Source organism: Aquarana catesbeiana, linkage group LG06 (genome assembly GCF_042186555.1).
Source record: "Aquarana catesbeiana isolate 2022-GZ linkage group LG06, ASM4218655v1, whole genome shotgun sequence".
Classification (NCBI taxonomy): Eukaryota; Metazoa; Chordata; class Amphibia; order Anura; family Ranidae; genus Aquarana; species Aquarana catesbeiana.
In genome coordinates this window covers 25,221,784-25,233,980 of record NC_133329.1, presented here as the reverse complement: position 1 = coordinate 25,233,980, position 12,197 = coordinate 25,221,784, and the positions used below count along the sequence as shown (strand labels likewise).

The window sequence follows — 12,197 nt, the reverse complement described above, 5'->3', positions numbered from 1 at the left end:
TTAATCTGTTACCATGGCAACAGGACAGAGTCATTGAAGTTTGACAGGAACTGTTGTTTTATCCAAGGATGCCAAAGTTTTTCAAATTTTGGAATTTGATTTTGATCGATGGCTACCATCTTAGCATGGGGCATTGTATTATTCATTCTGTGAATTGTTTCTGCTAGTACCAATGTAGGAGATTTCCATGCCTTGGCCACTGTTTGTTTTGCAGCCGTTATTAGTTGGATCATAAGTTTGAATTGAGAGAGTGTTAACCATTCCGGTTTTAGATTAAGTAAAGTTAAATATGGATCTGGTTGTATTATTTTTTAAAATATTTTAGATGCAATCACGAAGATTTCCTTCCAGAAGGTTTGGATTACTGGGCACGTCCACCATATGTGTAAATATGTGCCTATTTCTGGGCATCCTCGAAAACAAAGAGCTGAGGTATTAGGTGAATATTTTGCCACTCTAGCGGGTACAAGGTACCAGCGAGTTAGGACTTTATAATTTGTCTCCAGTGCTAAGATGTTGGGTGAAGATGACTTAGATGTGAGCCATATGTTAGACCAGTCCGTGTCTTCTAAAGTTCGTCCCAGGTCCTCCTCCCACCTCTGAACGTAAGAGGGTCTATTAAGATTTGCTACTCCATATAATTGATTATAAAGTGATGAAATTGTACCTTTAGCAAATGGATCTTTTGTACAGATTGATTCAAAAATGGATAATTGGGATAATGGTGTATCCCCCTTTAGGAATGGTGTATAGAAATTTTTGATTTGGAGATATCTAAATATCTCAGAGTTTGGTAGATCATATTTTTCTTTAAGCGATGGGAATGAAAGGAATGATTTAGATGCTATGAAGTCATTTAGTGTCTGAATGCCTGATGTTGTCCAAGCTTTAAAAGAATTTGGGTAGATCCATGCCGGATAAAAGGCCGGATTTCTGATAAAAGAAAGGAGAGGATTGTGTGGAGATTGTAACTGATATTTGGTTTTTAGTTTATCCCAGAGAGATAAGAAGTGTTTAGTTATGGGATTATGAATTTTAAAGCGGTCTTTAGGATCAAGCCATAATAAATTAGAGGGTCATTTTCTGAAGCCTCTATAAATACCCATAATGGGATTTCCTGTTTTGCATGGTATTTGGACAGACTGGCCAAATGTGCTGCTCTGTAGTAGTTGGTAAAATTAGGGTATCCCAGGCCTCCTTTATTTTTGGGAAGATGTAGTGTGTGTATAGGTATACGTGGTTTAGAAGAGCCCCATATAAACGAAGTTGCTCTTTTTTGTACTATTCTCACAAAATAGGAAGGAATTGGAATAGGGAGGACTCTGAATAGATAAAGCAATTTGGGTAGAATAGTCATTTTGATTGCATTAATCTTCTCTATCCAGGATAAAGGAAGTTGCAACCATTGTTTTATTAGATTTGTGATCTGTCTTAATACAGGAGGATAATTGGTTGAGAATAAGCCAGAATGAGATGCTGTTAAATGAATTCCAAGATATGGGATTGATTTTTCTGCCCATGTGAATGGGAGTGCAGCCCTAGCCGGGATCAATTCCATGTTTGTGAGTGAAATATTAAGCACTAGGCATTTCTTAGGATTAATCATAAGGCCGGATAGGGCTGCAAATCCATCAAGAGCTGGTATTAAGTTAGGACCAGAGACCTGTGGTGATGATAGAAAAAGTAATATATCGTCTGCAAATATACATAATTTGTGTGTAATACCTCCTACTTCAATGCCAGTTATAGTTTGGTTTGTTCTGATGTATTGGGCCATGGGTTCGAGTATAAGGGCAAAAAATAAGGGAGATAATGGGCAACCCTGTCGGGTACCTCTTTCGATATTAAAGGCTTCAGATTTGTATCCAGCATATTTTATATAGGCTTTGGGTTTATTATATAATGCTTTGATCCATGTTAAAAAGTGGGGTCCAAAACCCCATTTTTGTAAAGAATATTGCATATATTGCCAGGATACTGTGTCAAATGCCCTCTTAATATCGAGAGATAGAAAACATAAAGGGATTTTCCGTTTTTTAGCAATATGTGCCAATAACACTGCCCTGCGTATATTATCGCCTGCCTGTCTATTTGGCATGAAGCCTACTTGATCTCTATGTATTAATTTTCCTATAATGCTATTGAGGCATTTTGCTATTATTTTTGCTAATAATTTAATATTGAGGTTTAACAGAGAGATAGGCCGATAATTCACACAGGAAGTATCATCAGAAAGGGGTTTTGGGATCATACAAACAATTGCCATTAGTGTTTCTTGCCGAAAAGAATGTCCATCTAGAAGTTTGTTAAAAGTTTCAGTGAGAATGGGAGAGAGTATTTCTGAGAATGTTTTATAGTATAAAGCCGAGTAGCCGTCTGGGCCTGGTCTTTTGTTAAGTTTTAGGTCTTTTATGGCGTTAGCAACTTCATCTATAGTTATAGGCTCATCCAATCTGGTTTTTTGATTCTGAGATAACTCAGGTAAGGTTATTTTTGAGAAGAAGGATTCAGCCTCTGTAGGATTAAATTCATTGTTTGTCTTGTATAAAGTTGCGAGATGTGAGTGAAATTTATGGACTATTTTAACTGGATTACAAGTGTAAACATTTTTTGATCATTTCAAACGTATTGGTTTGAAAGATTTGTTAGTTGAATTTAATGCCCGAGCCAAATATGTACCTGGTTTGTTTGTATTCATGTAGAAATTGTGTTTGGAGCGTTTGAGGGATTTATCAACTGACTCAGTGAGAAATAGATCATTTTCCAATCTAGATTTTTCCAGATGAGATTTTGTGCTCTGAGATGGATTATCTTGAAATGATATGTAGGCTGCATTAAAATTGAGTTCTAGTTTTTTTGCTAGATTTTTGCGTTCCCGTTTAAATAGTGCCATTTGTCTTTGTATTGTACCACGCAAGACAGGCTTATGAGCTTCCCACAGTGTTATTGGGGAGATGTCTGTTGTATTATTAATTGATATGTATTCCTTTAAAGCTTGTTCAATGGCCATCTGATGTAGTGGGTGTTTGAGCATTATGTCCGGTAAGTACCACGTTGGGTCATGTGCTTTTGGTATGGCTGAGGCTATAGTAGTGTATACTGCATTATGGTCAGACCACGGAATCGGAATTATATCTGATGCAATAATTTCTGGTATCATTCCTATTGTTAGAAAAATATGATCTATTCTGGTGAAGGTTTGATGAGGGTGCGAGAAATAAGTGAATTTCTTTTTCATTGGGTTACTTTCTCTCCATGAATCTACCAGATTGTATTTGGAAAGAAGTTGAGAAAAAGGTAATCTAGAGGTTATTTTGGATGGTGTAAAAGGTGATTTATCTAGAAATGGGAGGAGGACCTGGTTCGAATCCCCGCACATTATCACTGTTCCTATTTTGTGTGTATTAATCACTTGTAATATATGTGAGAGGAATGGTGTAGGTTGTTTGTTAGGAGCGTAGTAGGAAATCACTGTGATTTCTGTATCCATTATATAACCCATGAGTATCAGGTATCTACCTTCTGGGTCTTTAATTTCTGATGATAAGGTGAATGGTGTGGATCGGTGAAATGCAATTAGAGTTCCCCTTTGCTTGGTACAGGCAGAAGCCGTGTAAATTTGTTGATAAAAAGGAGAAATATATTTTGGAGTAGAATCTTTGGTGAAGTGTGTTTCTTGGAGGCATACTATGTGAGCCTTCTTGTTATGGAAAGTACGGAAGGCTTTGGTCCTTTTTTGAGGGACATTTATTCCCTGAACATTCAGGGAAAGTATATTCAGTGGTGCCATGGCAATAGATCAAATAGTTTTGACTTACTTTTTGTTATGCAGAGCTGACTGCGCAGATCAACCTGTGTGGACTGAAGAGATGAATAGATAGAAAAGAAACCAGTGAATTCTGGAGTAAAGAGTAAACAAAAAACATATGAGATTAGATGATGCATTGTATAAATTATTTTTTGCAAGTAATCACAATTTACCCGTGAAAGAGAATAAATATCTCTCGCAGGGGAATAAGTGCCTTCGTCACACTCCCACATAATATGGTTGGGAGAATGAGGAGGGCTAATGGGGGTACACGGATCTTCCGCTTACAGGAGAGAAGTGTTATGTCAAAAGACATCAAAATGATGTTTCATTAATTGGAGTGCAGAATATAGTTTTTGTTGAAATTATTTATTCCAGGGAGGTTGTGTAGGTTTAGTCTTGCCCTAGGCTAAATAATTCAGTTAGAAAGGTACTGTTAATAACTTTGGTATTGATGAAGATAGTTTGAATTATTTTGGGATTTTAACCCTTTTAGAGTAAACAATTACATATTTTATTCATATGCAACTGTTTACATATGTTAACTCATAAAATTGAGGTTGTATTGCTTCAGATTAGAATAAACAAAAACATAATTCTAGGAACTAGTTAGGTAATAATATATTTGTTTTAAGAAAAGAAAGAAAAAGCTTCCATTACTTCTGGATTATTGAACATATTTGTCCTAAAAAGTAATAAATCTATTGTTATTACCTGATAATATATAACTGAACAAGAATTTCCTTATTTCACTTATATATTCTAAGGCTATATGAATCAGAATTAATAAGAAATATAACTGGAATGTAACATGATCCCACACAGTGTGTGACTATCAGAATGCAGTTACATTCAGTTATAAATATAGGTTTTTTATAGAGAACCATCTATTAGTATAATAAATGAAGAGATATCAGGAATTAGGATGTCAGTCCATTGAATCTTCTTGGTCCATGGATGATGTGGCATAACGGCCTCTTTTGTGAGAATGACGATTCCCATTTTGTTCTGAAATTTTCTGAGTGCTGCCTGAAGGTGAAGATGATGCCATTCTTCTGCGTGTGGGAGTGTTGCTGCTTGTGGGTTCTGTCAGATTTAATTTTAAAAGGGTTTGTTGTAGTTCATCTGCTGATCTGCTTCTGTAAATTGCACCTTGGTAGTTAAATCTGACTGAAAAGGGGAAGCCCCATTGATACATAATGTTGTGGCGTTGCAGTTCCATTAGTTGGGGTTTCATGGATCCTCTTTTAGTAATAGTAAGTTGGGATAGGTCAGCAAAAATTTGATAATTGTGTCCTTGAAAATTAAGTTCCTTTTTTTTCTCTTGCAGCAATTAGTATTTGTTCTTTCGTTCTGTAATAATGAAATTTTGTGATTATATCACGTGGGGGTCCATTTTTCTTTTTGGCTGTGAGAGCTCTGTGTACTCTGTCCAGTTCTAAACGTTCAATAGGGATATCTGGCTTTAGTTCTTGTAATAGAGCAGTAATAGTAGATTGCAGGTCTGTCACAGTTTCAGGTATTCCCCTTATGCGCAAGTTTGAACGTCTGGCTCTATTTTCGTAATCTTCGAGCTTAGTTTGAAGTATTGAATTCTCTTTTTTTAATTGTTCCAATTCTGTTATATTTTCTTGGGTTGTAATTTCAATTTCATCCATTTTTATTTCTAAGGCTGCGGTGCGGTTTCCCAGCTCTCTTATTTCTTTGGTTAGGCTTTTTGTTATTTGGTCTGAGGTTTGTTTTAAAGCCTTATGAAGCATCTTTTCAAATTGTAATAATATTACTGGGGATACTGAGGAGGCTTGTGGAGAAGTTTGTGAGAGGATTTGTTCTGTATCTGACTCAAATGGAGAGTCTTGCTGTGACATTTTCTGTCTGTGAGAGCGCCCTGATGCTGTATATTGTGAGGTGACTGGAGCTGCTTCAGCTGCAGTGAGTGCCTGTGAGCTCTTTGTGAGGTGATTTTTATTTCTGCCACGGTTTCCTCCCAGTACCATATTTCCTGCCCAAACTTTCACCGTTTGTTCCCAGGGGCAAAAAGGTTCAAATGGATACCTTTTGAGCCTGCAGGCTCCGCTTTGTCCTTCTCTTCTCTCCTCAGCGGTGTGGAGCTCTAACCATGCATGTCTGCTCCGCTAGGCTCCGCCTCCTATGAGAGGGGATATGATTTCAATATACAAATACCGTACTGGTGACCCTACAATAGAATTTAAACTTTTTTGCAGAAGAGAGTTTAACAAGACACATGGCCACTCATTAAAATTAGAAGAAAAGAGGTTTAACCTTAAAATACGTAGAGGGTTCTTTACTGTAAGAGCGGCAAGGATGTGGAATTCCCTTCCACAGGTGGTGATCTCAGCGGGGAGCATCGAGAGCTTCAAAAACTATTAGATAATCACCTTAATGACCGCAACATACAGGGATATACAATGTAATACTGACACATAATCACACACATAGGTTGGACTTGATGGACTTGTGTCTTTTTTCAACCTCGCCTACTATGTAACTATGTAACTATGACAAATCTCTGTCTCTAGTAATGACTTTGTTTTCTTATTTCCATTTGTTTTAGTTTCATTTAAAGGAAACATGGACAAGATCAGAAAGATCGTAGAAAGTAAGTTGTCTTTGTTTTCAGTTGTGTTCTTCTCTTTACAATTTTTCTTAGGACCTTATTGTGACTTTATTCTTTTACATTATTTAGGTACCTGTCCAGAAAATTGGGTAAGCATGTTTACAAAGATTATATATATATATATATATATATATATATATATATATATATATATATATATATATATATATATAAATAAAACAATAAATTATATGATGTGATAAAATAGAACCCTGCTATGTACACTATATGTTAGAAGATTCTTTGCTCAAACATTAAAACATTAAATTAAAGTGGAGTTCCACCCAAAAATGGAACTTCCGCTTTAAGTGCAGGTGACCCCCGGCATTTGTCATATCACTTTTTTTTGGGGGGGGGGGCGGGTACCCTGTCTTTAGAGGCATCCAGCTCCTACTTCCTTCTCTGGCTCCTTGGCGCCGGAAGGAAGATCACCTCTCCCCTCCCTGCAATCTTCTGAGACACGTCACAGGTCCCAGAATATTGCCCGGCCATTCACAAATTTGTTATTTATTCTATGTTACAGAGAAAACAAGAACATCCCAAGGTGGACAGGAATGTGAATGGTGGCAGAGAAATCTCACAATGGGAATTTTCTAAGTGTAGCAAATAAGGGATGAGCCCGATGTTTGTCTGTTTCGCCAAACAGCGGACATTATGTGGTGTTCGCGGCAAATTCGAAAGTCGCATAACACCGTTAAAGTCTATGGGACACTAACATGAAAAACCAAAAGTGCTCATTTTAAAGGCTTATATGCAAGTTATTGTTATAAAAAGTGTTTGTGGACCGGGGTCCTGCCCCAGGGGACATGTATCAATGCAAAAAAAAGTTTTTAAAAGGGCCATTTTTTCAGGAGCAGTGATTTTAATAAAGTGAAACAATAAAAATTAAATATTCCTTTAAATATCGTGCCTGGGGGGTGTCTATAGTATGCCTGTAAAGTGGCGCAGTTTTCCCGTGTTTAGAAAAGTGCCTGCACAAAATTACATTTCTAAAGGGAAAAAAGTCATTTTAGGCTCCATGCACACTGGACGTTTAAGTAACGTTATAAAAATGCCAGTAGCTTTGCAGTGAGTCTTTTAACATTTTTTAACATTTTTGCAATAGTGTTTTTAGCGTTTTTCCGCGTTAGCGTTTTTAGTGTTTTTTTTTTTTTTTTTTAATTATTTTTTTTTCAATGGATCAAAAACATTAAAAAACGCTGGCGAGCCATGTTTTTTATCGTTTATCGACGTTTATCAGCGTTTATGAGCATTTGCCATTTTTTATGGTCAGAAAAACGATTTCTGAACGCCACTTTATGGCGTTCAGAAAACAGCCCAGAAATTCCACTGCTGATAAAAGTTCAAAAACGTCCATGTGTGCATGGACACATAGGATAACATAGAGTGGAGTTTTTTTGGGTGTTAAAAAAAACGCCCAAACTCCAAAAAATGGCCGTTTATGAGCTCCAGTGTGCATGGAGCCTAAAACTTATCACGGCAGTAATGAATTGTCGGGTCCTGGCAATATCGATAAAACTCATTGAAAAAAACGGCATGGGTCCGCCCCCCCAGTCCATTACCAAAGAAAAAAAAATGCGTAGGGGTCCCCCCAAAATCCATACTAGGCCATACCAGGCTCTTCAGGTCTGGTATGGATTTTAAGGTGAACCCTGTGCCAAAATTTTTAAAAAAATGGCGTAGGGGTCTCCCCCAAAATCATACCAGACTCTTATCTGAGCACGCAACCTGGCAGGCCACAGGAAAAGGGGGGGAAGAGAGAGTGTCCCCCCTGAACTGTGTCAGGCCACATGCCCTTAACATGCGGAGGGTGCTTTGGGGTCTCAAGGGCCTCATCCCCACAACCCTTGGTGGTTGTGGTGGGTCTGCGGGCAGGGGGCTTATCAGAATCTGGAAGCCCCCTTTAACAAGGGGACCCTCAGATCCCGCCCCCCCCCGTGTGCATGTGTATCAGGTACATTGTACCCCTACTCATTCACCCAAAAAAGTGCCAAAATGGTAAAAACGACAGTAGACAATTTGGGACAGGTCCTTTATTAAAAAAATGTAAAAACTGTCCTACGATGTCCATTCATCTTCGATCCCAGCGTCCGACGACCCAAAAAGAAAAACAAAAACGGAAAAACTCCGCCTCCATGGGAGACTCCTGCTGACTGAAGCCTCTTTGTGATGACAGCTGTTATATAGCTGAGGGCGGGGCCACCTGGTGACCTAAACGAATGACCCTGCCCACTCTGAAGCCATAGGGGAGCAGAGTTTATTATTATTATTATTTTTTTTTTCTCGTGTCGTCGGACGCTGTGATCGAAGATAAATGGATTTTGTAGGACAGTTTTTTTTTTTAATAAAGAACTTGTCCCAAATTGTCTAGTGTCGATTTTACCATTTTGACACTTTTTTGGTGAATGTGTAGGGGTACAATGTAACCGATACCCATTCACATAGGGGGGGTGGGATCTGTTAAAAGGGCTTCCCGCCCACAAACCCCCACAACCACTGGGAAAGGGCTGTGGGGATGAGGCCCTTGTCCCCATCAACATGAGGACAAGGTGCTTTGGGGGACCCCAAAGCACCCTCCCCATGTTGAGAGCATGTGGCCTGGTATGGTTCAGGAGGGGGGTTCTCCCCCCCATTTTCCTGCGGCCTGCCAGGTTGTGTGCTCGGATAAGGGTCTGGTATGGATTTTGGGGGGACCCCTGTGCCATTTTTTTTTAATTCTGTCGTAGGGTTCCCCTTAAAATTCATACCAGACCTGAAGCGCCTGGTAATGGACTGGGGGGAACCCATGCCGTTTTTTTCAATGATTTTTATCTATATTGCCGGGATCAGACAATACATTACAGCCGCGATCAGTTTTAAATGAGATTTTTTCCTTTAGAAATTTAATTTTGCTGTGGTATTGTTCTAAACGTGGGAAAAATGCGCCACTTTACAGGCATACTATAGACACCCCCCAGGCATGATATTTAAAGGAATATTTAATTTTTATTGTTTCACTTTAAGCATTAATAAAATCACTGCTCCCGAAAAAAACGGACGTTTAAAACTTTTTTTTGGCATTGATACATGTCCCCTAGGGCAGGACCCAGGTCCTCAAACACTTTTTATGGCAATAACTTGCATATAAGCCTTTAAAATTAGCACTTTTGATTTTTCATGTTCATGTCTCATAGACGGTGTTTGTACAAATTTCTTGCCTGTTCCCATGTTATGGTGCGAACCGAACAGGGGATGTTCGGCTAATCCCTAGTAGCCAAGGCCATTGAGGCCCAGGGCCATTGGTGACCTCCAGAGCCAGGGACAGCTGACATCCTTTTGTGTAGAGTGGGTTTCAAGGCATGGTGGGTGTAATGCAAAGTAGATTGATGGGCGCCAGACACTTCTTGAATGCAAAGAGATTTATTGTCTCTTAAACAGAACTGTGGGAGAGAGGGTTGGGGCCAGGACACCCTTAGGTAGATGCAAAGTACTCTGAGACTTCTATAGGCAGACAGCCATGCAGGGAAAGGCATCCAGCTAGACACCACATCTGCATGAGTAGGACCACTGTCTCCTATGCCAACAATCTTGAAACAGTTTCTAACAAAGGTTGTAATGAACTCCTTTACTTCCTCTACAATCTCCTCTTGTAGATCTTCACTCAACTGAGCTCCCAGTCTATCACTTAGACTTGCTGATCCACTGCCATTGGATCTCCTGAGCTCTTCCAATCTTCTTACTCAGTATCTTCCTCAAGCATCATCCCCACGTCCCTGCTGGGTCCCTAGCTTGGCACTCACAGATACTCTTCAAGCGTCATCCTGCTGGCCTATTTGGTCCCTGGCTTGGCACACAATAATGCTCTGTAACGGTCATCTCCACTGGCTGGGTCCCTGGCTTGACATCTGCTGAAGCTTCCCAATTCTTCACCGTCCCTGGTTGGTGAGAATACTGCTCCGGTACTTGCTTCAGTTACTCACAGTGGTCTCCGGTGGTGAGGTGGATGGGCCCTTAGTGGCGACAGCTTTCTCTCTACCTCCGACCATGACTGGTTTCCCCGGCCGGAGGAAACCATTACTTCTGGTTGGACTGCAAGCTGCAGTCCCAACCCTACCCTGATCTCTTGCTTCTGGATAGGCCCTCAGACAGCCTAGCAGCCAGATGTCCCCAGAATAGGCCCAAGGCTTATGGCCTAGCATCCCGGGACAATACAACACACGTCCACCCAGACAGCCATCTAGGTGGCACAGGCCCTGATTACCTGACTCAACCCAAATAAATAAGCTCATCCAGCAGGCCAAGGGACTCAAGAAAATCCCTGCCCTTTGCGCACCGCCGGTGGCTCACTCCCACTGTGATCATACACAGCGAGAGCCCAGCGGTGTGTACCACGGATTTGATATCCACTGGCACCTGTCGATCACCCAGCAGAGAGGCAGAAAGGCGGTCTTCTTATGTAAACAAGACAGAGGGAAGGCATGGATCCTTTGTCTCTGCAAAGCAGAGAAGAAAGTCTATCTCTTGCCCTAATAAAAGCACCTTCCACAGTTTAGTAAAACACAGGTTAGGCACACAGTTAACCCTTTGATCGCCCCTGATGTTAACCCCTTCCCAGCCAGTGTCATTAGTACAATGACAGTGCATAATTTTAGCACTGATCACTGTATTAGTGTCACTGGTCCTCAAAAAGAGTCAAAAGTGTAAATTGGTTTCCAATTGTCCACCACAATATCACGTTCCCCTTATAAGTCTTTGATTGCTGCCATTACTAGATAAAAAAAAAAAATATCCCGTAGTTTGTAGACACTATAACTTTTGCACAAACCAATCAATATACACTTATTGGGATTGTTTTTAACCAAAAATATGTAGCAGAATACATACTGGCCTAAACCGATGCAGAGATTAGATTTTTTTCAATTTATTTATTGGATATGTTTTATAGCAGAAAGTAATAAATATATATGCAATTAAGCTGCTGCTGTTCGGATTTTTTAATATGTTAATTTTTTAATCATTATTGCCATTTTTATCTAGCGCGTTTTTTTTCCCAATATTATTTTGATCCATTGTCGCAGGGCCCTTAAACGGCTTGGGGTCCATAGGTCAGCGCTTATTTGGTATTCCAGCACTAAAAACAGCTATTTAAAGCTAGTCTCAGCAGTCGTGTCCTCACATAGCAGTGCTCAGATCCAACCAGTTGGCTGAATACACTCAGTATGACATCATAAAATAAAGGGTGGAGGGTCACATGATTCCTCATATGTAGAAGTATTGGTATTTTTTTTCCCCTGATTAGTGAGCAAGAAATGGGGGGTGAAGGGAAGGGGAGTATATGCAGCAGACAGTTGGACAATAACAAAACCATAGATCCCAACTGTCCCTGCGTTTTTTATTTTTTTGCGCTATAAACAAAAAAAGACCGACAATTAAAAAAAAAAAAAAAAAAATATATATATATATATATATATATATTTTTTTTTTTTTTTTTTTTTAATTGTCGGTCTTTTTTTGTTTATAGCGCAAAAAAATAAAAAACGCAGAGGGGATCAAATACTGGGTACAGCGTCGCACGACTGCACAATTTTAAGTTAAAGTAACGCAGTGCCGTACCACAAAAAATTGCCTTGTCATGAGAGGGGGAAATCTTCCGGAGGTCTAGGGGTAATGTCACATATGTCACCTGGGATCTCCTGGGTAATGTCATTGACCAAATTTGTTTACATTACGGTGACAGGGATCAGAAGATGTCGTTTGGCGGGAGTCAAGTGA

The 12,197-nt window shown here is 39.6% G+C and overlaps 1 protein-coding gene across 1 annotated transcript in view; it reads left to right on the top strand.

Annotated features, from left to right (window-relative positions):
• Positions 1 to 12,197, top strand: part of LOC141147918 (uncharacterized) — a 496,131-nt gene that overhangs the window by 23,018 nt on the left and 460,916 nt on the right. The window contains exons 4-5 of the mRNA XM_073635077.1: positions 6,384 to 6,428; positions 6,516 to 6,535. Of these exons, the coding sequence (XP_073491178.1) occupies positions 6,384 to 6,428; positions 6,516 to 6,535 (65 nt within the window). The remainder of the gene's footprint in view (positions 1 to 6,383; positions 6,429 to 6,515; positions 6,536 to 12,197) is intronic.